Source organism: Bos grunniens, chromosome 3, assembly GCF_055505025.1.
Source record: "Bos grunniens cultivar Pamir isolate PY7600 chromosome 3, Bosgru_T2T1.0, whole genome shotgun sequence".
NCBI classification, from domain to species: domain Eukaryota; kingdom Metazoa; phylum Chordata; class Mammalia; order Artiodactyla; family Bovidae; genus Bos; species Bos grunniens.
Genome location: NC_141167.1, coordinates 88,890,413 through 88,917,851, shown reverse-complemented (window position 1 = coordinate 88,917,851; position 27,439 = coordinate 88,890,413). Strand labels below are relative to the sequence as shown.

Here is a 27,439-nt window from a genome sequence, read left to right as displayed (position 1 = left end):
GTATATCTTTCCTTTTCTCCTTTGCTTTTCACTTCTCTTCTTTCCAGAGCTATTTGTAAGTCCTCCTCAGACAGCCATTTTGCTGTTTTCCATTTCTTTTTCTTGGGAATGGTCTTGATCATTGCCTCCTGTACGTCATGAATTATCATCCATGATTCATCAAGCACTCTATCAGATCTAGCTTGTTAAATCTATTTCTCACTTCCACTGTATAATTGTAAGGGATTTGACTTTGGTCATAGCTGAATGGCCTAGTGGTTTTTGCTACATTCTTCAATTTAATTCTGAATTTGGCAATAAGGAGTTCATGATCTGAGCCACAGTCAGCTCTCCATCTTTTTTTTTTGCTGACTGTGTAGAGCTTCTCCATCTTTGGCTGCAAAGAATATAATCAATCTGATTTCAGTGTCAACCATCTGGTGAAGTCCATGTGTAGAGTCTTCTCTTGTGATGTTGGAAGACTGTGTTTGCTATTACCAGTGTGGTCTCTTGGCAAAACTCTGTTAGCCTTTGGCCTACTTCTTTCCGTACTCCAAGGCCAAATTTGCCTGTTATTCCAGGTATCTCTTGACTTCCTACTTTTGCATTCCAGTCCCCTATAATGAAAAGGTCAACTTTTTGGGGTGTTAGTTCAAGAAGACCTTGTAGGTCTTCATAGAACCATTCAACTTCAGCTTCTTCAGCATTGCTGGTTGAGGCATAGACTTGGATTACCATTATATTGAATGGTTTACCTTGGAAACGAACAGAGATCATTCTGTTTTTTGAGATTATATCCCAAGTACTACATTTCGGACTCTTTTGTTGACTATGATGGCTACTCCATTTCTTCTAAGGAATTCTTGCCCACAGTAGTAGATATAATGGTCGTCTGAGTTAAATTCACCCATTCCAGTCCATTATAGTTCACTGATCCCTAAATGTCGACGTTCACTCTTGCCATCTCCTCTTTCACCACTTTCAATTTGCCTTGATTCACGGACTTAGCATTCCAGGTTCTTATGCAGTATTGTTCTTTACTATACAATATTGTTCTTTACAATTGGACCTTGCTTCCATCATCAGTCACATCCACAATTGGGTATTGTTTTTGCTTTGGCTCTATCTCTTCATTCTTTCTGGAGTTGTTTCTCCACTGATCTCCAGTAGCATATTGGGCACCTACTGACCTGGGGAGTTCATCTTTCTGTGTCCTATCTTTTTGTCTTTTCATACTGTTCATGGGGTTCTCAAGGCAAGAATACTGAAGTGGTTTTCCATTCCCTTCTCCAGGTGACCACATTTTGTCAGAACTCTCCACCATGACCCATCCGTCTTGGGCGGCCCTACATAGCATGGCTTATACTTTCATTGAGTTAGACAAGGCTGTGGTCCATGTGATTAGATTGGCTAGTTTTCTAGGATTGTGGTTTTCATTCTTTCTGCCCTCTGATGGAGAAGGATAAGAGGCTTATGGAAACTTCCTGATGGGAGAGACTGACTGGGGGTGAAAACTGGGTCTTATTCTGATGGGCCAGTCCATAATTAGTAAATCTTTAATCCAATTTTCTGTTGATGGGTGGAGCTGTGTTCCCTCCCTGTTATTTACCTGGTGGAAAATTCTGAAAGAGATGGGAATACCAGCCCAACTGACCTGCCTCTTGAGAAACCTATATGCAGGTCAGGAAGCAACAGTTAGAACTGGACATGGAACAACAGACTGGTTCCAAATAGGAAAAGGAGTACGTTAAGGCTGTATATTGTCACCCTGCTTATTTAACTTATATGCAGAGTACATCATGAGAAACGCTGGGCTGGACGAAGCACAAGCTGGAATCAAGATTGCCGGGAGAAATATCAATAACCTCAGATATGCAGATGACACCACCCTTATGGCAAAAAGTGAAGAAGAACTAAAAAGCCTCCTGATGAAAGTGAAAGAGGAGAGTGGAAAAAGTTGGCTTAAAGCTCAACATTCAGAAAATGAAGATCATGGCATCTGTCCCATCACTTCATGGGAAATAGATGAGGAAACAGTGGAAACAATGTCAGACTTTATTTTGGGGGGCTCCAAAATCACTGCAGATGGTGACTTCAGCCATGAAATTAAAAGATGCTTACTCCTTGGAAGAAAAGTTATGACCAACCTAGATAGCATATTGAAAGGCAGAGACATTACTTTGCCAGCAAAGGTCCACCTAGTCAAGGCTATGGTTTTTCCATTGGTCATGTATGGATGCGAGAGTTGGACTGTGAAGAAAGATGAGCGCTGAAGAATTGATGCTTTTGAACTGTGATGTTGGAGAAGACTCTTGAGAGTCCCTTGGACTACAAGGAGATCCAACCAGTCCATTCTGAAGGAGATCAACCTGGGTGTTCTTTGGAAGGAATGATGCTAAAGCTGAAACTCCAATACTTTGACCACCTCATGCAAAGAGTTGACTCATTGGAAAAGACTCTGATGCTGGGAGGGATTGGGGACAGGAGGATAAGGGGACGACAGAGGATGAGATGGCTGGATGGCATTACCGACTCGATGGACGTGAGTTTGAGTGAACTCCGGGAGATGATGATGGACAGGGAGGCCTGACATGCTGGGATTCATGGGGTCGCAAAATGTCGGACATGACTGAGCGACTAGATTGAACTGAACTGAACTGAACTGAAACTATGGTGGAGGTAATGAAGATAATGGCGACCTCTTTCAAAAGTTGCCATGTATGTGCTACTACACTCAGTGCCCCCAACCCTGCAGCAGGCCACCACCAACCTATGCCTCTGCTGGAGACTCCTGGACACTCACAGGCAAGTCTGGGTCACTCTCTTGTGGGGTCACTCCTCCTTTCTCTTGGGTCATGGTGCACACAAAGTTCTGTTTGTGCCCTCCAAGAGTCTGTCTCCCAGTCCTGTGTAAGTTCTGGCAGCTCTGTGGTGGGGTTAATGGCGACCTCCTCCAAGAGGGCTTATGCCATACCTAAGATTAGCAACTATTCCCAGATTAGCAACTATTTGAATCTTCCCTTTGGAACTCAGGGCTTCCCTGGTGGCTTAGATGGTAAAGAATCTGCCTGCAGTGTGGTAGACCTGGGTTCGATCCTTGGATTGGGAAGATCCCCTCGAGAAAGAAATGGTAACCCATTCCAGTATTCTTGCCTGGGAAATCCCATGGACAGAGCAGCCTGATGGGCTGTAGTCTATGGGGTCACAAAGAGTCAGACACCTCCAAGTGAGTGACACTTTGGAACTCAGGGAAGATCATAGAGGCAGGAATCAAGAAACGGGGACAATTTTGTTCCTTTTTATGGATGAGTAATAGTCCATTGTGTGTGTGTGTGTACATATATACCACATTTTCTTTATTCATTCCTCTGCTAATGGACATTTAGGTTGCTTCCATGTCCTGGCTATCATAAAAGTGCTGCAATAAACATTAGGGTGCGTATATCTTTTGCAATTATGTTTTTCTCTGGATATATGCCAGTAGTGGGATTGGTGTGTCATACAGTACTTCTATTTTTAGTTGTTTAAAGGAACCTCCGTACTGTTCTCTATAGACTGTAGTCTACCAGGCTCATCTGCCCATGGGATTTTTCAAGAATACTGGAGTAGGTTGCCATTTCCTCCTCAAGGGGATCCTCCCAACCCAGGGATTGAACCGTGTGTGTCTTGCATGTCTCCTGCATTGGCAGACAGGTTCTTTACTACTAGCGCCACCTGGGAAGCCCACTGTTCTCTATAGTGGTTGTAAAAGGAATGAAATTGTTCCATTTGCAAAGGTGTGGATGGACCTAGAAGCTGTCATACAAAGTGAAGTCAGAAGGAGAAAAATAAATATCATATATTGACACATATATGTGGAATCTAGAAAAATGGTACAGATGAGCCTATTTACAAAGCAGAGTTCCTTGGACAGCAAGGAGATCAAACCTGTCAATGCTAAAGGAAATCAACCCTGAATATTCATTGGAAGGACTGATGCTAAAGCTGAAGCTCAAGCTCCAATACTTTGGCCACCTGATGCAAAGGGCCAACTCATTGGAAAAGACCCTGATTCTGGGAAAGATTGAGGACAGGAGGAGAAGGGGATGACAGAGGATGAAATAGTTGGATGGCACCATTGACTCAAAGGAAATGAGTTTAGCAAACTCCGCGAGATAGTGAAGGACAGGGAAGCCTGGTGTGCTGCAGTCCATTGGGTCACAAAGAGTTGGATATGACTTAGTGACTGAACAACAACAACAAAGACAATTAAATTTAGCTTCTCCTAACCCAAAAAATCATGGTGTGGCTGGTCACCTCTAAGACAGCTCCCAGTGGTCTCTACCCCATAGTTTCTATATGCTGTATAATTTCCTCCCTTCAAGTGTAAACTTTTCAACTTACTTCTAAGGAATAGTGTACAGCAGGACAGTTTGATGGCACTTCTGAGTTAGCTTATAAAAGGATTTAATGGCTTGTTTTTGGTGCTGTATTTCATGCTGTCTCTTGAATGTCTTGCTCTGGGGAGAATCAGTTGCCATGTCATAAGACAGTGCTGTGGATAGGTACATGTGGCAAAGAACTGATGCCTACCAGGAGCCATAATGAAATTGTGTAACTCAGACTGAGATTTGAATTCAATATTTTAACTGAAATCCACACCTGGTTTCAGGAGTTAATGAAGTTCGGGTTCTTGATGTCTCATCACAGAAAGAATTCAGTGAGAGACAAAGTGATAGGTAAGAAGTGGATTTATTTAGATAGAAACACACTCCACAGACAGAGTGTGGGCCACCTCAGAAGGCAAGAGTGGCCTCACAATGTTGTGTGGTTAGTTTTCATGGGATGGGAAATTTTTTAGGCTGATGAGTGGGAGGATTATTCCAATTATATTGGAGAAAGGGCAGAGATTTCCAGGAATCAAGTCACCTCTAACTGTTTGATCTTTGATACTCAGGCTCAGAACTGTCATGGCACTGTTGAATGTGTCACTTAGCTTATGTTAATGTATTACAATAAATGTATAATGAAGCTCAAAGTCCACTGGAAATCAAATACTCCACCATCTTGGACCTAGTTGGTTCTAACCAGTTTTTGTCATATCATATGTTTATGTCATTCTTTTAAAGGCTGTGTCCTGCCCCCTTCCCTCCGGTTTCAATATGACAACTTAGAAGTGTGTCCTCTTCTAGTTGAGACTTGAGATGACTGCAGCTGACATCTTGACTGTAGTCTTGAGGGAGATCACAAGCCAGAATCAGCCAGTTAAGCTGCTCTCAGATTTATGATCCACAAAAAACTGCGAGATAATAAGTATTTGTTGTTGTCAGTGACAAATTTTGTAGTAATTCATTATTTAGCAATAGATAACTAATATCCCTAACTTGCAGGCAGGACAATCAGGCTGGGTCATGAAAACTATACTTGAGACAAAGAAATAAGAATGTAGTGATTGAGAGATCATAAGCTATTTTATTTATTGAAGAATTAAAATATTACATTAAGAAAAAACTTATCTAAAAAAGAATTAACACCAGAACTCTTTTGAATGTGATTATTACCTCAACCACCAGAAATAATAACCCTGCTGAATTAGTTCCTTGATAGTTATGTAAATCAAAATCTAAGCAATTGGCTGAAATCAGAATGTGAGTCATTGGACAGTTCCTCTTAGGAAGACTTAGATGAATCAATAAAGAAATTGAAATGAAACCTAACCTTTGGAGAAAGAGTATTTTTGTCATTCCTGTAGCCAAGGCCCCTAGTCAAAAGGAAACAGAGGATTGTGATAATGATCCAGTGAATCTGCCCCTGGAGCTCCCTTAAGCTTATCTCTTGTTTGACTTTGGAGAGTGGACTCTGTGTGATTTAGAGGCCAGAGACTTTTTGGCAATGGAAAGATGCAGAAAGCCAAGCTATAGACCCATCCTTTGATTTTGAGCCATTAGTACCACAGGTTCTCTTGCCCTTTCATGTCTGACAAATGCTCAGGTATTAAAGAATGATAAGGCTACCGCCATGAATGAGTAAAGGAATTTCTTGCTGTCTGTCAGGGAAGTGCCTGACCAACACCCTCTTCTCTGGTTGTATAAGACAGGGACCCCATAAGGAAGAGATGGGAGGGAGAACAAAGACACCAATTCAAGAGGTGGTCATTTAGGACTTCATGATACAAGTTGTTTTGGATTTCCAGCGATGAAAGAAGTCTCTCCAGCACATGGCAGCAGCAGGTCAGAGTCCTAGGACCTGACTGGTTTTGTCAATCTGGCAGTTCAAGGTCAGTGCAAAGGACATCCCTAATACCTGAAGAAAGAGTTGGTAAAAAGTGAGGTCTTTACAGGTAAAACATCTCACCCACAGACCCTAGGATGAGTCCCAGAGGAAAAGAAAGTGTCCATCACACTGAAACTACCCTTTCTACTATCACTTCTAATTCCTTCTCAAGAGTTTTCTCCTTTAGCTTTAGAATGGCAGTGGGGAGAGAAATGAGGGTGATGATGGCAAGATAGTGGAATATTAAGAACTGGAACATCTTTTTGTCTTTTTAAGAAACCACAGAAATCCTGCTGCTGGTATAATCAAGTTCTGCACAGGTCAATACTTTGTGCAATGAGTCTTCTCTACCCATGCCTTAAGCCTCTTTGGTTTCCAAGCAGAGAAAAATCATTTCTCTTTGAGCTTCCTAAGTAGATTTTAGCTAATCTGTGATACACTCAAGACACTTGGGTATAAAAATAGTAGGAATATAACATAATAAAAAAGAACAAGAAATTATCCCCATTTACCCCTGACTTGTCAAGATAAGCAGAGAAGCAATGAGGAAATTGATTATAGTTTCATCATCAGCTCCTCCTTAGCACACAAGGCCAATTTTTCAAGTGAAATGTTTTATTTAACAGGCTTTTCCAGATGAGCTGAATGAGGAATCAAAGTAAGGTTCCACTTAGTGGCTTTTAATTTGACCATGATACACTCATTTCTATCAGGAATAAATTGACCAGATAGATCTTACAGCATTATTTTCTGTATGCCTTAAACTGGTAATACATAACTTTCTACTTGAATAGGGGAGCTCATATTTATCAAGAACATACTTTAAAAATTACATGACTTAATTCATTTAATTCTCAAAATAGTCCTCTGATTAAGCTCTTACCTGGATTACACATACACAGATAGTGGTGATTCCAATATACAGGAAATTAGAGTGAAACCACTGTTTTGCTTGTATATAGCAACCCTAGAAAAAATTACATGTACAAATGACACTACTATATTACTCAACTTTATCAAGAGGCTTATTTGGGATAATAGTTTGTCTCTTGCCAAGACACTTAGGACAGGCATTTTATATATATATATATATATATATATATATATATATATATATATATATTATATGGATGAAGAAATGAGCATGAAGTAGAGAACATTAAACTAGAGACTTTTCCAGTATTATTATAATTACAGTGGAAGTAAACAAACTAGAAGTCTTATATATTTACACAGTGCATTAAACTAACTCCCAAGAGGCAGGTCAACAACATATGTCCTTGTATTGTTTGAACATTCACTACTGTCTTGGTATTGACAAATAGGAATATAGGCTATGCAATCCTATGACTGGTTGCATTTCAGCTTCTGCTTCAAAAGCCAGTAATCATATCATAGCCCTACCAAGCTGCAGGGCAGTTGCTGGTTGGTGGGTGTCCCAGTCTTTCTTCACAGACTGCCCACCCACCCAAATTCCAGAGATTTCCAAACAATATCAAGTGGGTGACATGGGTAACAGGACCTTAGGGACTTGGTCTAGTTGGAAGATGATTTGGGCTTCTTCCCTGGGTCTAGTCAGAAGTTCCATCAACTTTCTCACCCTCAGCTCCTCACTCTTCACTTATAATTAATTCTGCTAAGGGATTGGATGCTGCCATCTCCAAGGAATAGAAAGAGAAGCTTTTCTGCTTCTACCTTGCAAATTTCAACCATAAGAAGACCTAATTATTACTCAAGAAAAATCTAGACATAGTCTTCTGCCACTATCACATAAACTTTTCCCCTCTAATATAATAGTTCAGAGTAGCAAGATTCTTAATGGCATCTCTAGTCTAGATAAACTTGTTCTTTTTTTTTTTTTTTGCTTATTTTTCTTTTTTGTTTTCTTATTTTCTAGTTATATGTTTCCCTAGTCTCTCTTTTGTTTGAGGTTTCCTGTTTATGGATGGGATCCAGTCCTGTATGACTGGATTTCTAAGGGAATTAAAGGTTTAATCACAGTGGCCAATAGCAGAAACGTTTCCAAAAATAAATTACCTTAACAGCTGAGCCTTTGGGGCAAGATGCTGGTGGTCCAGATGTCCAGTCACTCGTGCCATTTACACCACAACATTGCAGCTGAAAGCCAAAGCCCCAAAAAGCAATGGTTAGTCAGATAACAGAAAGAAAACATGGGCCTTGGAGAAAAGGTGAACCTTTCTGATTTGACTCTATAGCAGAAAATACAGAACTGACTTGTTTACTATGGCTCCATAGAACTGAGTACTTTCAAACCTGTTATACCATTTTACTCACAAACCTGTTATACCATTTTATTCACATAAAACTTCTTGAAGTGGAGAGGGCATATTTAACTTATTCACATTTAATAGATCAAAAATTAGGCACACAGGGGACTTTATAATGGAGGGATCAGGCTGACCACACCTAGACCCACTGTATGTCTGTTAGCATAGCTGATGCCATCTTGGGCCCTTACAGTTTCTCCCTGTCCTACACAGACCCTACCCCTGTGCAGTGAATCACCTCTATGTCATTAAGGGTTTTATAAATAATAGGTATTGTGGCCTTTATGCTCCATTAGTTCCCAAACAATGATGAAAACTTTTGCTGATGTATTTTTGGCACCCAGACGACTAGTTACCATTCATCTTGACTAGGAGTGCGTGTCCTGTTTCCAAGCATCTACCTCCATACCCTAAGTTAACTATCAAATCCTCCTAATAGCCCCTTGGCAATATGGAGTGTACATGTGAATGCTTCCAGATTGTTGTCCACCTGATCCTGATACCACCCTATGAGTAAGCTACTCTTTAATAAACTCACCCAGTGATTATATGGAGCTACCCAGCTTGTTTTTGTCTCAAGATGCCTTCTCAGTTCACTGGGCATTTTCTGTTCCTTCCATCCTTAGACAATTGGCAAGCTAGGCAGGAGACTGAAAATGATGCAAGAATGGGTGAAGGGGCCAAGCAGGGAAAAGCTTGCTGTTGTGGGAGAAATCCCAGGTTGGCCAGCCATTTCCACGTGGGGTGATCTGGCTAAATTTATGGAACAATTCAGGCTGATGCAAGTGTACAGGGACACAATGGAAACACCAAAGGACTTACTAAATACATTAACCAAAGAGGTAGCAAAGCAAAAGTGGAGGGGGGGGGGGGCAAAAGTGAGCGATCTATTGCAGCTGTTGCATGGCCTTTGTTATGCACTCTAAAATTTAGCACAGAAAAGGAATTACAGCTCAGTTGGGCACTAGAGAGAGATGTATGGATGGCATGTTCTGCAACTTAGGACATTATGTCAAAGAAAGTACAACAGGAAGAACCTACTGAAATGATAGAATGTAAGATGGCTAGATGTAGGGCCCTAGGCTACCCCATTCAAAGGTGAGGACTATTATTTCACAGGACAACTGGGACCCCAAGAAGTGGAATTCTTGGGCTCATGACTCCTCAGAAGATGAGGACATAATTATAGAAGAAGAAGAGGACCTGCAGTCACAACCTCTGATTCAAACTAAAGCACAGGATGCTAGAGAACCGAGAGATAATAGGAAGGAAATGGCAACCCACTCCAGTATTCTTGCCTGGAGAATCCCATGGACAGAGGAGCCTGGCAGGCTACAGTCCATGCGGTCATAAGAGTCAGATATGACTTAGCAATTAAACCACCGCAAGAGCTGAAAAACAACCCCATGAGATTTTTCCCTCCCTGAACTAGTAGAAATAACCAGAATATTTAAACAAAAAGTAGAAAGGGCATTGCAGCCTAGGTTCTCCATTTGTGGGATACTGGGGACAATGGCATTGTGTTAAATGGGCCACAAATGTGTAAAATGGCTTCTGTTATAGCACCAACTGCCTTCTGGCAATGTTTGTATGGGGCTGGGGTGGGAGAAAAATGAGGGCACCCAGCCAACTTAATTAAAAGGATATTTGCAGGTATACCCTGGATTCCTAAGGATTAGAGGTGGGGTTAAGGGTGCTCCTTGGTATGCAGGTCCCAGGTTGAACAGACTATTTATTGGTCCTGCACCAATAAACAGATTGTTCTAGCAAATACTGTACAAATGCACCATGATTTATTGACATCCATCTAAGTTCCAAAGGGAAGTAGCAACCATTGATGGGATATGAGGTCAAACATTCTAAGGTGAAACAAGTGAGCTTGTATTTACAAATCAGAAGATTGCCTCTCCCTCCTTTTCTGGTTTATCTTCACCCATATCTGAGTATATTTTGGGTGTGTATGTCCTATAGGACCTGGACCTCAAACCACCATGGGTGAGTTCGACTTATGGATCAGACACTCAAGTTTATGATGGTTAGTCATGCTAAATTGGAGTTGTAAAGTTGCCTATCTCCCCAGAGAGTAGTAGCAATAAAAAACAATAATGGGTACCTGAGGGATAAGAAAAAATAACTTCTACCATTAAAGAATTAGAGAAAGTGGTGGTTATAATACCAGCACAAAGCCTGTTCAGTAACCCCATGAAGCCAGTGAAAAAAACCAAATGGTACCTGGTGTATGGCAGTAGACTGTAGAGAATTAATCAAGGTAATACCCTCTATCTATGCAGCAGTTACAAAAACTCTTGGATAAAATTGCCACTTCTCTCAAGGCATAGCCTCCTCTCAAGACAGTGTCTTAGATTTGTCTAATGCCTTTTCTTATTAAACACTTAGATAAGGGGTCCCAAGACCAGTGCACCTTCATGTGGGAAGTGGGGGGGGGTGCGGAGGACAATGGTCTTTTACCATCCTACCCCAATGTCATCTCACTATATGTCATGGGATGGTGGCCCTGGACTTGAAGAAATGGACTCTCTTTCTTTCTGTAGTTCTCTATCATTACATTACACTGACAATACTAGGTTAACCTGTTATGACTTGTTTTCTCTTTCCCAAGCCTCTTCTGGAACATTTAAGCATAAAGATGGGAGTTCAACACCAATAAGCTACAAGGACCTGGACAGTCAGTAAAGTTGCTAGGAGTTATCTAGTCTGCCAAGACTGAAGGGATGCCCAAAGCTGCTGTTGATAGAATATAGATAAACCATGTCCTACAATAGAAAAGAACTACAATCCCTTATAGGTGTGCTAGGGTATGGGCGGCCTTTTATTCTCCACCTTGTCCAAATATTGAGACCCCTATATTCTTTGGGGCTTCCCAGGTGACTCAGCAGCAAAGACTTTGCCTGCAGTATAGGAGCCATGCGAGTTGTGAACTTGGGTTCGATCCCTGCTTTGGGAAGATCCCTTTGAGGAAGAAATGGCAACCCACTCCAGTATTCTTGCTGGGAAAATCCCATTGGACAGAGGAGCCTGACAGGCTGCCATCCACAGGGTTGCAGAGTAAAAACACTACTGAGCACACAGCACATATGATTTAGTGAAAAAGGGAAATACCTGGGTTAGGAATACCCCACCCCACAAGCCCACAAGAGGCTTTTGAAAAGGCAAAACTGATTGTCAAATAAGTCCAAGGACTGGAGGTGTTAATGCCAGACACAAGTTGTGAGTTGGATGTAAGTCTGTACCCAGGAGGGTTTGAATAAGGACTATGGTAGCGACAAAATGGGAAATGAGTCCTACTAGGATTTTGGTCTCAGTTTTGGGAAGGGGCAAAGAATTGATATAGTACTATGAAAAAACAATTGTCAGCAATATATCTAGACTTACAACAAACTGAGTGTCTAGCCACTGACTTACCTGTCAGTGTACAGACATCCCTGCCTGTGGGGGGATGGATTAAGTAGTAGTAGTAGTAGTAGTAGTAGTAGTAGTAGTTAAGTCGCCAAGTTGTGTCTGACTCTTGTGACCCCACAGACCCTGCCAGGCTCCTCTGTCCATGGGATTCTCCAGGCAGGAATACTAGAGTGGGTTGCCATTTGCTTAGGATGGATTAAAGACATGTTTTTAAAGCCTATGAATGCTGTGCACAACTGAGTACCTTACAAAAGTGGCATGCATACCTTCAAGAGAGAAGCACTTATAACACTGGTCCACTTATGCAGGAGTTGCATATAGTGACCTATATCTACCCACCAGAGACCCCAGTGACATCACCTGTTGGACCCGATTTACTTCAAGTACAGGAAGGTACCTGGATGCCCCTTGTGGATACATGGTACCCCGAGGACAGCTGTAAGGGTGATCTACCTTGGTGATCACCATAGCTGTTCTTCTGGATTCACATGTCATCTGATTCAAGGAAGGGACTGGACATAATAGTCATTGGGCAGAACTCAGAGCAGGATGGCTGGTGATTGCTTACAATCCCATGCCCCTCAACCTTGCCACTGACATTTGGGCAGTATGGAAAGGCTTGACAATATGGATGTCTCAATGGCATCAAGATAATTGGAAACAGTAAATGAACCTCTGTGGGAGTCTGAGTTATGGGCTGATATCTGAACTGCTTGCACATAACCTTGTGCCAATGTGACCATATGGTACAGACCATATGGCATGCTTTCGCTCACTCACCCTCAACTCTGCCAGGAAATTGCAAAGCAGATACATTAGCAGGGACAAGAGGCTTGTGTCTGCAAGAATTACAGACCTCCTCCAATGCAGCAGAACGACTCCACCGAAAGTCAGACATAGAATTCCTGAAACAACTTGGGAAATAGTAAAAAGGCTTCATTTGCCTCTCAAATCTATGGGCCTCCAAGTTACAGATAAGGACTGCATTATGCATCATTTGAGGTGGTGCCCTCTTCTGGTTACCAGATGGCAAGTGGACCACATAGGCTTTTGCCTGTGTCAGAAGGGTATAAATATGCCCTTACCTGTGCTGATACAGCCTCTGGGTTGGTGCTAGCCTTTGCTAGTAGGAAAGCCAATCAGACTGCTATTAATACAATCAAAGGCAAAATTGTCAAACTACCAAAACTGGAAGTTATGTGTGGAACACCAGCCCAAATTGGCAGTGATCAGGTGACTGGACATGAAAGATAAGAGTGAGCAGAAGCCCAAGAAATTCCCTGGACTTTCAATCTGCCATATAACCCCACCATTGTTCAGTCACTCAGTTGTGTCTGACTCTTTATGACCCCATGGACTGCAGCATGCCAGGCTTCCCTGTCCTTCACTATCTCTGAGGGTTTGCTCAAACTCATGTCATCCAGCCATCTCATCCTCTGTCGTCCCCTTCTCTGCCTGCCCTCAATCTTTCCCAGCATCAGGATATTTTCAAATGAGTCAGCTCTTCACAGCAGGTGGCCAACGTATTGGAGTTTCAGCTTCAGCATCAGTCCTTCCAATGAATATTCAGGATTGATTTCCTTTAGGATTGACTGGTTTGATCTCTTTGCTGTTCAAGGGACTCTCAAGAATCTTCTCCAACACCTTAGTTCAAAAGCATCAATTCTTTGTCATTCAGCCGTCTTATAGTACAACTCTCATATTTGTACATGACTACCAGAAAAATCATAGCTTTGACTATAGCTTTGTCTGCAGAATGATGTCTCTGCTTCTTAATATGCCAAGTTTGTCACAGCTTTTCTTCCAAGGAGCAAGAGTCTTTTAATTTCATGGCTGCAGTCACTGTAGCTGGCTTTATAAAATGTGTCAACCAGATAGATGTTAAAAGCCTTATTTCCTGCTGCTGCTGCTAAGCTGCTAAGCCGCTTCAGTGTCCAACTCTGTGCGACCCCATAGATGGCAGCCCACGAGGCTCCGTCATCCCTGGGATTCTCCAGGCAAGAACACTGGAGTGGGTTGCCATTTCCTTCTCCTATTTCCTGAGGGCACATTAAAAGTTTGGTCCTGAGGGCTGTCTGAAGCTATCAGACTATTAAATGCCTCGGGCCAACAATCTGCATATGAATGGCTGGCTGGATGGACAATAAAACGGAGGCTGAGAGTGCAGGTTCAAAAGGGAGGTCTTGTCCTAACATATAGCACAGGGACTCTGCTCAATGTTATGTGGCAGCCTGGGTAGGAGGGGAGTTTGGGAGAGATTGAATATGTGTATATGTATGGTTGAATCTCTTTGCTGTTCACCTGAAATTATCACAACATTGTTAATCAGCCATGTTGTTATTCAGTCATTAAGGCATATCTGACTCTTTGCAACCCCTTGGACTGCAGCATGCCAGACTTCACTGTCTCCACTGTCTCCTGGAGTTTGCTTGAATTCATGTCCATTTGAGTCAGTGATGCTATCTAACAATTTCATCCTCTGCCACCCCCTTCTCTTTTGCCTTCAATCTTTCCCAACATCAGAGTATACACCCCAAAATAAATTTAAAAGTTTAAAAAAAAGGAAGCCTTGGGCCTGTCAGGTGGGATGAAGATCTTGTGGGTTTTTTTGTTTGTTTGTTTGCTTTTTAGGGGGAAGCTACGGGACATCCCACCTGGTGTTACTAAAATTCATTGGTGTTTAAATTGTTCTCTCCATTCCAAGTGGCTTGGTATCCTAACCCCTTGGGAGACAGGATTTGCTTCCAGTATCACCTTCAGTCCAGATGGACAATAAAAAAGTTTTATAGAAAATATTTATATAGAAAGTTTATATAGAAATGGGACCCCTTCGGGCCCAAATCACCTCTCCAGAAGCATTAGTACAGTGAGCTAAACCCACAAGAAGTAGGTTTACTCAGGTGGATTCCCACTGAGCCCCTATCTGCAAATGGTGGCGGCCGGGAGGAGCTACCCCACGCCCCCACGCCCCCATGCCCAAGGCCAGGGGTGGCGGCCGGGAGGAGCAATCCCCACGTCCAAGGAGCGGTGGCTGCCCGGGCACGGGAGGGCCTAGAGGAGCTATCCCACGTTGAACGTCAAAAAGGGCGGTGGTGAGGAGATACCCCTTGTGCAAGGTAAGAGAAACCCAAGTAAGATGGTAGATGTTGCAAGAGGGCATCAGAGAGCAGACACACTGAAACCATATTCAAACTAGTCAATCTAATCACACTAGGACCACAGCCTTGTCTAACTCAATGAAACTAAGCCATGCCCATGGGGCAACCAAAGACAGGCGGGTCATGGTGGAGCGATCTGACAGAATGTGGCCCACTGGAGAAGGGAATGTCAACCACTTCAGTATTCTTGCCTTGAGAACCCCATGAACAGTATGAAAAGGCAAAATGATAGGATACTGAAAGAGGAACTCCCCAGGTCAGTAGGTGCCCAATATGCTACTGAAGATCAGTGGAGAAATAACTCCAGAAAGAATGAAGGAATGGAGCCAAAGCAAAAACAATACCCAGCTGTGGGTGTGACTGGTGATAGAAGCAAGGCCCGATGCTGTAAAGAGCAATACTGTATAGGAACCTGGAATGTCAGGTCCATGAATCAAGGCGAATAGGAAGTGGTCAAAGGAGAGATGGCAAGAGTGAATGTCGACATTCTAAGAATCAGAGAACTAATATGGACTGGAATGGGTGAATTTAACTCAGATGACCATTATATCTACTACTGTGGGCAGGAATCCCTCAGAAGAAATGGAGTAGCCATCGTGGTTAGCAACAGAGTCCGAAATGCAGTACTTGGATGCAATCTCAAAAACGACAGAATGATCTCTGTTCGTTTCCAAGGCAAACCATTCAATATCACAGTAATCCAAGTCTATGCCCCAACCAGTAATGCTGAAGAAGCTGAAGTTGAACGGTTCTATGAAGACCTACAAGACCTTTTAGAACTAACACCCCCAAAAGATGTCCTTTTCATTATAGGGGACTGGAATGCAAAAGTAGGAAGTCAAGAAACATCAGGCAAATTTGGCCTTGGAATACGGAATGAAACAGGGCAAAGGCTAATAGAGTTTTGCCAAGAAAATGCACTGGTCATAGCAAACACCCTCTTCCAACAACACAAGAGAAGACTCTACACATGGACATCACCAGATGGTCAACACCAAAATCAGATTGATTATATTCTTTGCAGCCAAAGATGGAGAAGCTCTATACAGTCAACAAAAACAAGACCAGGAGCTGACTGTGGCTCAGATCATGAACTCCATATTACCAAATTCAGACTTAAATTGAAGAAAGCAGGGGAAACCATTAGACCATTCAGGTATGACTTAAATCAAATCCCTTATGATTATACAGTGGAAGTGAGAAATAGATTTAAGGGCCTAGATCTGATAGACAGAGTGCCTGATGAACTATGGACAGAGGTTCGTGACATTGCACAGGAGACAGGGATCAAGACCATCCTCATGGAAAAGAAATGCAAAAAAGCAAAATGGCTGTCTGGGGAGGCTTTACAAATAGCTGTGAAAAGAAGAGAAGCGAAAAGCAAAGGAGAAAAGGCAAGATATAAGCATTTGAATGCAGAGTTCCAAACAATAGCAAGAAGAGATAAGAAAGCCTTCCTCAGCGATCAATGCAAAGAAATAGAGGAAAACAACAGAATGGAAAAGACTAGAGATCTCTTCAAGAAAATTACAGATACCAAGGGAACATTTCATGCAAAGATGGGCTCGATAAAGGACAGAAATGGTGTGGACCTAACAGAAGCAGAAGATATTAAGAAGAGATGGCAAGAATACACAGAAAAACCGTACAAAAAAAATCTTCACAACGCAGATAATCACGAAGGTGTGATCACTCATCTAGAGTCAGACATCCTGGAATGTGAAGTCAAGTGTGCTTTAGAAAGCATCACTATGAACAAAGCTAGTGGAGGTGATAGAATTCCAGTGTAGCTATTTCAAATCCTGAAAGATGATGCTGTTAAAGTACTGCACTCGATATGCCAGCAAATTTGAAAAACTCAGCAGTGGCCACAGGACTGGAAAGGGTCAGTTTTCATTCCAATCCCAAAGAAAGGCAATGCCAAAGAATGTTCAAACTACCACACAATTGCACTCATCTCACATGCTAGTAAAGGAATGCTCAAAATTCTCCAAGCCAGGCTTCACCAATTCGTGAACTGTGAACTTCCTGATGTTCAAGCTGGTGTTAGAAAAGGCAGAGGAACCAGAGATCAAATTGCCAATATCTGCTGGATCATGGAAAAAGCAAGAGAGTTCCAGAAAAACATCTATTTCTGCTTTATTGACTATGCCAAAGCCTTTGACTGTGTGGATCACAATAAACTGTGGAAAATTCTTTAAGAGATGGGAATACCAGACCACCTGACCTGCCTCCTGAGAAATCTGTGTGCAGGTCAGGAAGCAACAGTTAGAACTGGACAAGGAACAACAGACTGGTTCCAAATAGGAAAAGGAGTATGTCAAGGCTGTATATTGTCACCCTGCTTATTTAACTTATATGCAGAGTGCATCATGAGAAATGCTGGACTGGGAGAAACACAAGCTGGAATCAAGATTGCTGGGAGAAATATCAATAACCTCAGATATGCAGATGACACCACCCTTATGGCAGAAAGTGAAGAGGAACTAAAAAGCCTCTTGATGAAAGTGAAAGTGGAGAGTGAAAAAGTTGGCTTAAAGCTCAACATTCAGAAAACGAAGATCATGGCATCTGGTCCCATCACTTCGTGGGAAATAGATGGGGAAACAGTGGAAACAGTGTCAGACTTTATTTTTGGGGGCTCCAAAATCACTGCAGATGGTGACTGCAGCCATGAAATTAAAAGGCGCTTACTCCTTGGAAGGAAAGTTATGACCAACCTAGATAGCATATTCAAAAGCAGAGACATTACTTTGCCAACAAAGGTCCGGCTAGTCAAGGCTATGGTTTTTCCATTGGTCATGTATGGATGTGAGAGTTGGACTGTGAAGAAGGCTGAGTGCCAAAGAATTGATGCTTTTGAACTGTGGTGTTGGAGAAGACTCTTGAGAGTCCCTTGGACTGCAAGGAGATCCAACCAGTCCATTCTGAAGGAGATCAGCCGTGGGATATCTTTGGAAGGAATAATGCTAAAGCTGAAACTCCAATACTTTGGCCACCTGATGCGAAGAGTTGACTCATTGGAAAAGACTCTGATGCTGGGAGGGATTGGAGGCAGGAGGAGAAGGGGACGACAGAGGATGAGATGGCTGGATGGCATCACTGACTCGATGGACGTGAGTCTGAGTGAACTCGGGAAGTTGGTGATGACAGGGAGGCCTGGCGTGCTGCGATCATGAGGTCGCAAAGAGTTGGACACAACTGAGCAACTGAACTGAACCTGGAGATATTAAAGGACAATTTGTGTAGTGTTGTTAGGTAGTTAGAATAGGAAAAAAGAGTCCAAAATGGCAGTAGCTAAAAGACAAAGAAAGGGAGAAGCCTGAGAAAATGGAACAAAAGAAAATCCGAGGACTGGCGTGAGAACCTGAGGTGAAACAAACAGCCTTCCTGGCTATCCCAGTTTACATACGGCAGGTTCATGGGGAGGAGACAAAACATACAAAAAGAGGAGCCAGGATTGATCCTCCCTTTTTGGGTTGGCCCCTCCTCATGCCTCAAGGATGTACTATCCTTCGCTTGCCAAATAAAACTAAACTGTAACAGAGCTGTAACACTCGTCCATTGTTTCAAATCTTTGCTGCAATGAGACAGAACCAAGGAAATTACACACTCCCCTGACAGTATCACCCACTGGGAAAAAAGCCAAAATTGGGGATAGTTTTCTCCAATGCTACTCATGAATGAGATTTTGTCTTATCTTTTACCCCTAAAACATCTCTGTTGTCACCCACAGTGTTTGCCTCATGGACTATTTGGCTCTAGTTACTGGAAATATGTTCCTCTCCTGTGGCCCAAACATACGCAGAGGTCCACAACTATCCTTACTTCTGGGTCTGTGGCCTATCTCCAGTACCAAGGGGATTCTGTGAAAACTTCAGCCACTCATCTGCACCAAATGTATACAGTGGCTTGGGCTGGTGACCAAAAATCCCCTTGCTATGTGACTCCTGTTTATGGAACCTCTATGTTTAACTATAGTGACTCTAAATAGTATGTTTTTCCCCTGCTGTGAAGTAGATCAAATAATCTCCAGATTCCCAAGGTTTGTCAAATTTGGGATGGCTTAGGGTAGATGAGAGGTGAGTATGGAGTCTTGATGTCCATAGCCCCCATCTATATAGAAAGGAGCAATCATACCCAAACAAGGGCTTCCCTAGTGGCTCAGATGGCAAAGAGTCTGCCTACAATGCAGGAGACCTGGGTTCAATCTCTGGATTAGGAAGATCACCTGGAGAAGAGAATGGGAACCCACTCCAGTATTCTTGCCTGGAGAATCCCATGGACAGAGGAGCCTGGTGGGCCATGGGCCATGGGGTCACAAAGAGCTGGACACAACTGAGTGACTTTCACTTTCAAACTTTCATACCCAAGCAAATCATAGACACATGGAGGTGGCGGGGGTGGGCAGCTTCCCTACTGTCTGTCAAGTAACTCACAAGATATTGCATTCTAAATGGACAGGAAAAGAAGAAGCTCCCTACAGAGCAGGTGCCTCTCTGGTTCACAAACAAGAGATCTGAATATGTGGAGTCTCTGTGGGCTTTTCCGCCCTATGAGTGGACAGGTTGATGCACCTTGAGATTTCTTTCCCTCTGGGCTGGTATATATACCCCTTTACTGGAAGTTCCCCATAACCTTCTTGCTATTAAGTTCAAGTGGTAGGCCTGTGGTAGTATGTCATGGTGGGAATGGCCAACATTTGTTTTCCTTCCCTAAAATGTAGGTATAAGTGCTAAACTAGAAATCCAGGAGTTAGCATACCTCACCTCCCCTCAGAAACACATCAAAATTACATCTACATGTGGAACAATTCTCACTGAAAACTAACTTAAAAAGCGCAGAAGGACTCCTGTACAACTAAGGCTGTAAGAAAGATACACATGTAATCAGGAGGTCAGGACCTGTGACCCTGGGAGGGGACTCAGAGTAAAAAGGAGTGTACATGGGTGGGACACCACCCACTCTGGGGAGTGAGAAGTTGAGAGCCACAAATCTGGAGCCCCAGTCCTGGGGTCCTACACTGGGGAGACAGGGTCCCTTTGTTGATTGGCGGACTGTTTGAATTAACAAGAGAGCTGTAGAAACCTGGACTCCACCATGAGGAGCACAGGCATGCTGGCTTTCCTCTAAGGCAAGGTGGAGAGAGGTCTGCTTTAGTGGGTGCCAGGTTGCTTGCAACTACCTGTGGGCATGCCCCAACCCGAGTCGAGCAAATGCTCTTTCCCCACTCATTCCATGTCACACTGCAGCAAGTGATCTGGGGTGGCCATGACCAAAGAAATGATTCAAACCTTAGAATACAAAGGTGACCCAGGGCCTGGGTGGGGCAGCAGGTATTGGTGAAAGAACAGACAAATAGATATAGAGAGCCCAGAAGCAGGCCTGCGTAAATACAGTCAACTGATCTTTGACAAAGAAGCAATACAATGCAAAAAAGATAACTCAACAAATGGTGCTGGAAAAATTAGACATTCATATACCAAAAACAAAAACACAAAAACGAACAAACAAAAATAAACAAACAGAGACAGAGAACCCAAACCACTCACAAAAGTTAACTCAAAATAGATTATAGATCTAAGAGTAAAATACAACACTACAAAAATCTTAGAAGATAATACGGGAGAAAACCTACATGACCTTGGTTATGATGATATCTTTTTAGAAATCACACCAAAAGTATGATTCATGAAAGAAATAATGGATAAGTTGGACTTGGCTAAAATTAAAAACTTCTATTCTGCAAGAGACAGTATCTGGAGAAATAGAAGACAAGCCACAGACTTGGAGAAAATATTTGCAAAAGACACATATGATAAATGACTGTTAGCTAAAAATCTATATATAAAAGAGAGAGACAACCCTCTTAAAACTGAGCAATAAGATAACAACTAACCTGATTAAAAAATGAACCAACAAACTTAACAGACACCTCACCAAAGAAGATATAGAAATGCAAAATAAACATATGAAAATCTACATCATATGTCATCAAGGAAATGAAAATTAAAGTAATGAGCTACCAGTACACACTTATGAGGATGGTCAAAATCTGGAACACTGACGCTAAATACTGGTGAGGATGTGGAGCGACAGGAACTTTCATACATTGCTGGTGGGAATGAGAAGTGGTACAGATGCTTCAGAAGACCATTTGGAGGTTTCTTACAAATTATGCATACTTTTACTAAATGATCCATCAACCACACTCTGGTATTTATGCAAAGAAGTATAAAACTTATGTCCACAAACAAAAATGCTGCTTATTAATGATTATGGAAGCTTTATTCTTAATTGCCAAAACTTGGACACTATCAAGATGTCCTTCAATAAGTGAATGAGTAAGTAAGCTGTGGTATATACAGACAATGGAATATTAACACTAAAAAGAATGAAGCTATCAAGTCATGAAAAGACAAGGAGGAATCTTAAATGCATATTACTAAGTGGAAGAAGCCAATTTGAAAAGCTTATAAACAGTATGACTTCAACTATATGACATTCTGAAAGAGGCAAAACTATTGAAAAATAACAAGATCAGTGGCTGTGAAGGATGAGGGGAGGAGGAGGAGGGAACACAGAGGGTTTTCAGGAGGGCAAAGCTATTCTGCATGATATTATAATGATGCATATATGTCATTATAAATTTTTTCAAACGCATAGAATGTGTAACACCAAGAGTGAACCCTAATGTAAACTATGGACCTTGGGTGATAATTATGTGTCAATGTAGGCTCAGCCTTTATTTTAAAAAAGTACCATTCTGGTGAGTGATGTGGATAATGGGGGAGACTATACATGTGTGGAAGTATATGGGATATCTCTGTACCTCCCTTTCAGATTTGTTGTAAACCTAAGACTGCTCTTGGACAATGGACATGAGTTTGAGCAGGCTCCAGGAGATGTTGAAGGACAGAGAGTCCTGGCATCCTGCAGTCCATGGGGTTGCAAAGAATCAGACACAACTGAGCAACTGAACAACAACAAGACTGCTCTTTAAAAATTGTTTTTTTTTTTTAATTTATTTATTTTAATTGGAGGCTAATTACCTTACAATATTGTATTGGTTTTGCCATGCATTGACCTGAATCTGCCACGGGTGTACATGCATGCAAATAAAGCTGCTAACTAAGCCACTAATCTCATTAGGTAAGAATTAAATCTTTACCATTATTTACGGTTTCAACAACTTAAGTCACTATTGGAAATTTGTCTTTTGACCAAAAATGATCAGTAAAGAGCTTACTTGTTATTATATTATTTTAAAAATGGATATACATATGTTTGTTAAATTCCATTTGCTAAATGTGTACTTAAATGCTATGTAACTTTTATTAAACCAGAGAAAAGGGAAAACATTTTTAAAATGCAAGGAGAAATGTGAGTTTAAGATAACAAAATGTTCTGTCTTATTTCAACACAGTTTCAAATTCTCACCTTCTTGAAAAAAATTGATTTTGATTACTTTGACTAGAATGCCAAAGTTGCTCTTTCCATATATGGAATCACCTAGGTGATTTTGCATCACTTTATGGTTTCTCAGAGCTTAAACACACACACACACACACACACACACACACAAATTGTTTTTTTTAAACAAAGTTATTATCTTCATATTTAATTTTGAAATGATATATCTATTATTTGCTTTAAAAAGTTCTAGCAAAAAATGCACAGAGGATTAGCTAAAATAATATTGCCAAAATGTTAACTGTTGAAGCTGGGTGATATGTACCCACAGATTCATTTTACTATTATTTGCTTTTCTCTTATATCAGCCTAGAAATTCTATAATAAAAGGTTTATAAACTGGATCTTTAAAAGAAAGAAGAATAGGGATCCAGAAAGTTAAGTGACTTTCCCAAAGCCACCCAATCCCGGTCTCTGGACTTTAATTCCTGTGCTATTTCTTTTACCCCACGCTAAGCAGGCATGGCAGGGCCACAGGTGGCTCCAAATGGTCATAATGGTATTGTCTGAGACACAAACTATGCCATTGTCAGACTGGCTCCCTGACCCCAGCACACCAAGGAAGGAATGCTGAGTTAAAATATATGTTTGTGGCGGGGAGGGGCATGAGAAATGGGGTTCTGGTGAGCTAGGTAAAAAGAATGTGTTGGGCTACTCAGGAATTCAAAAGAGATTTTCTATATTAAATAATTTCTGTTTTCAGAAAAAAAAATTGGAAAATACATAAACTAATCTAGTATGACATGTTTGGGTCTTTCTTACATCTTACTAGGGCTGAAACAATGAGCCAGAGTGGGTAAAGGGTAAAAGAGAGAATGTATTAATAGACACCTTTGTACCAACCAGGCTGATTCTCATGCTCTCCTGTTTCTGACAGCCAAGCATTATTCTGAACTTAGAGGCTGTGGACCTTAGATTTTGAAGGTTTCATGAAAGAGAGACCCTTCCAGTGCCCAGGGACTGGGGCTGGGAAATTACATCTGGGCTGAGCTAAGGAGGATTTTGTACTCACAAATGACTGGATGGAGTCCCACGCTGCCTTGGTGCTGTTGTCTGAGTTGTATCGCTGGATGCTTTCGGTCAAACCCTCAGCCACGTATTCTTTCAACTGTATGGGGCACATTCCAGCAGAGGAGGCATTGTAAAAAGCAGGTGAGTTCAAGGAACAGGGAATTTCTAATGCAGGCTAATAAAATAGTTCCATTTGCTCATCCCTTCCAAATGATCTCTTCAGAACTAAGTCAGGGGAGGGAGCTTATATATAGGAAGAAATGCTGAGGATGGGATGGCAATGAAGGAAGAAACATACAGCATTTTCTTGACCTTCCAAAACCCTGGGTTTACAAAGGATGCAAAGGGGCAAACCAAACATGGGTTCTCTTAGGCACTTAGACACTTTAGACACTTAGACACTGAGGCACTGGAGACTTTACTTCCAGATAGATGGAGAAAAGTAAATAGGTAAATAAGGGGAAGATAAACTTGATTTTTACTGTTCTTCCCATTCATCCTTCAAAGCACCACTCAAATACAATCACCTTCATAATTTTTTTTTCTCCCCAATTACAATCTCTTTTTCCTTCATCCTTCCACTTTGACTCTAGCTCTATCATAGGACTTACTTGTGCCAACTTCTCCTCCCCACACCCCCTGTCCCCTCTTAGCAATCCAACATGAATTGTGTTTTTTATAACTTACCTTCTGTTCGTACACAAACAGCAGGATGGCCAAGGTCACCTCAGCAAGGAGGATAATCAGCAGCAGGACAAAGAACTGGGGCAAAGCAAAGAGATGCTCACAGCACTGAGCCCAGCTACTCCCCCACTCCCACTCTACCCTGAGAGCATAAAGGCAGATCTCTGTACATGGGCAGAAGTTCCCACCTACTCGAGCTTTCATAGGCTTTTTCATGTTTTGTGAGGAATATCTGTTCTTTTCCTACAACCAGACTTCAAGACTCTAGAGGGCAGATCAGCTGTCTTCCAGCTTCTCTCTCTTCTTCCCATTGCATCTACTGAGTTCCAGGTGCATAGTGAATATGGATTACCATTTGTTGAATCAGTGAAGCAGTTTTGACATTAGCTAACTGAAACAGTTGAGCAAAAGACTAGTAAACTAAATCCTGTGTCTTCTGCACATGGGACCTGGTTCTTTCTGCAAGCAGAGGGCTATTTTGGGGTGGAGGAAGGTGATAATAGAGATTGAGAGGAGCCCTGTACAGACAGGGAGAAGAGGTGCTCCAATCATGATCTTCACTCATATTCATCTCCAATTTTAGATGTTTGTGCTAATCACACTTAACAGCAAACACATTTTCACTTTTTCATTTTCTTTCATTGTTTTACCCCAACACAAACTTTGATTATTTAAAACCTTTTTCCCACGTCTATTATCTTCCATCTTTTGCTAATGGTCTGGGAACTATCTGAGAACAAGGACTTTCTTATTCTATCTTTTGGCTTCAGTTTAACACATAAAGGAAAGAAGATTAACCACATGACTTGAGGAAGAAGAAAAGTGATTGGGAACCTGTATTTATGGATAGAGTGGTGCTTTATTATCGAGCTCTGTGTGGGCACACCAGAGAAATGAGAAACTCTTCTTTCATAGAGCTTATAGGCAAAGCCTAAGTCTAAAGGTGCTCCCGAGGCTAGTTAGCCAACAGGGAGAAAGTGAAAAGCTCTAGTATCATCTCACGTTAGACCCCGATGGCCTCAGCCTAGGCTCTCACCCAGCTGGGCCACTCACACTGTGGTGTAGCTAGTATAGATCTGAGACAGATACACATCCTCTGCCATCTTAGGAGGGTCACAGTACTCAGAAGAATCTAGAGACTAGATTTTCCACCAGTGAGTGACTCTGAGTCAGATCCTGGGAATATATACTAATGTGAGGAAGATTTAGGTAGATGGATGATGCTTGATTTCAACCATATATAAAGAATAAATAAAAAGCTATGAATGCAAATTATACTGATAAGGGTCATCATTAACAGTGTAAAATGGATACTAAGGAGGACAGTGGTATCTTCTCTTATTTATCCCTCTCAGAAACAAAATACTATGGGCCTAGACCCACTGGACTGAGCTGAGGAGCCAACCTCATGTTCCAACAATTTTTTTGCACTCATAGATGAGCTACCAGAAAACGTCTTGCCTGTGGTTTAAGGCATCATGCCCACCTCCCCCACTTAGGCGCATCAGCTGTGAGAGTCACTCACCGACATAAGCAGGCACTTATTCTCCTTGATGGATCCCATGCAGCCCAGGAAGGCAACCACCATGATGACGGAACCCACAATGACAAGCACATTGCCCAGCGTGAGAGAAGGGAGGTTATGGAAGAGTACTCCAAACTTGCTGTGGATCAGGAGGTAGATCCCAAGGCCCAAAATGCAGCAGCCACAGAACTGAAAAGAAGAATCACATAACATTCTGAAATGCAAGGTGGTTCTTAAATATCTCCTCATACCCCCTTACTTGACATTAGAATCATTTTTCCCCATTGGCCCTAGCCAACAAACTCTTCACCCAGATTTCTCCAAGTGCCTAAAAAATAGGTATCATCTCCTGTGATGTCCCACGCATACCTCATCCTATTCATATCAGATATCAAAAAGGTCATTCCTATGGATAACACAGTATTTTCATGATTCAGATTCCTACTTCTTTTTCTAGATCTTCATGATTCAGATACCTACTCCTTACTGGCTCAACTGCTTATATGTGGTCTTCCCTTTGTAAAGGGAATACACTGGTTGAGAAGTTCATCTTTCTTGGCAGAAGATTAGAGAAGCCAAACTTTTAAGAATCTTCTCATAGAAACATGAGTTACAACTCAACCTATGTCTGAAATTCAATTGCTAAATTTGATACAGTGAAAGTGTTAGCCTCTCAGTCCTGTCCAGCTTTTTGTGACCCCATGGATTATACACTGCTCCCCCCGACCTCCCCCAGGCTCCTCTATCTATCCACAGAATTCTCCAGACAAGAATACTGGAGTGGGTTGTCATTCCCTTCTCCGGAGGATCTTCACGACACAAGGATTGAACCCTGGTCTCCTGCATTGCGGGCAGATTCTTTACTGTCTGCATCACCAGAGAAGCCTTAATATAGTGAAACCTCCCCAGAAAAGGGGACTTCCTTTTTGATCAGCTATTTTTTCCAGGGATTCAGGGTTGGGGTCTGGGGAGCAAGAAAAAAAGGGGCATTCAGTACAGGGAGTGTAGAATCTTAGGTTTCTCACCCATAGATGTCAGCAGTGAGCAAAATAACCTAAAGCTCCCAGAGAAACAGCTTCACCAATCACACTGGTGTCTTTCAATTTTGCAGGCTTTTCTTACAGCAGGATGGGAATAGGAGAGAAAATTATCATTCCCTTCTTCTTAGGCTGGGTGTACTGCACATGACCTTTGCACGCATGAATTGCACTCCACATCAGGCTCTTCAGGAGAGGAGAGAGAAGTAGAGTGTAGCTAGGAAGAGGTGAGCTTAATCATGCTCAGAAAAGACACACTTACCCAAAAGATCAAATTGAAGAAAAACAGGACAAACTTCAGCAATTTCAAGCTACTCATGCCCATGCTTGAGATATTCTTGCCCTAAAAAGTAGAAGGAAGAAGAGAGGATGTGAGTGACCTGACTCTGCAAAGTGGCACCAGAGATCAGAGGACACAAATGTTCAGGGTTCAAGGGTCTCCAGCATCACTGTGAGTTTTAGCTGTGAATCTTCTCTGAAAAGTTTCCCCAAACTTCTTGCTCTTTTAGTCTCTGAATCGAGGTACCAATTAGCTCATCTTGGACATTCACTTTTGCTTCAGTTCAGCAAGCCAGAGTGCTTAACATTTAATTAAGCACTCTAGAAGTACAT

At 42.0% G+C, this 27,439-nt stretch overlaps 1 protein-coding gene across 1 annotated transcript in view; it reads right to left on the bottom strand.

The window, feature by feature from the left end:
* Positions 1–5,410: 5,410 nt before the first annotated feature.
* Positions 5,411–27,439, bottom strand: part of CD53 (CD53 molecule) — a 38,925-nt gene continuing 16,896 nt past the window's right edge. Inside the window, exons 2-8 of the mRNA XM_086391736.1 lie at positions 27,090–27,170; positions 25,791–25,979; positions 24,269–24,343; positions 23,583–23,678; positions 8,269–8,349; positions 7,115–7,198; positions 5,411–6,261 (exon numbers count right to left, since the gene is read on the bottom strand). Of these exons, the coding sequence (XP_086247862.1) occupies positions 6,190–6,261; positions 7,115–7,198; positions 8,269–8,349; positions 23,583–23,678; positions 24,269–24,343; positions 25,791–25,979; positions 27,090–27,152 (660 nt within the window). The 5' untranslated portion in view covers positions 27,153–27,170 and the 3' untranslated portion in view covers positions 5,411–6,189. The remainder of the gene's footprint in view (positions 6,262–7,114; positions 7,199–8,268; positions 8,350–23,582; positions 23,679–24,268; positions 24,344–25,790; positions 25,980–27,089; positions 27,171–27,439) is intronic.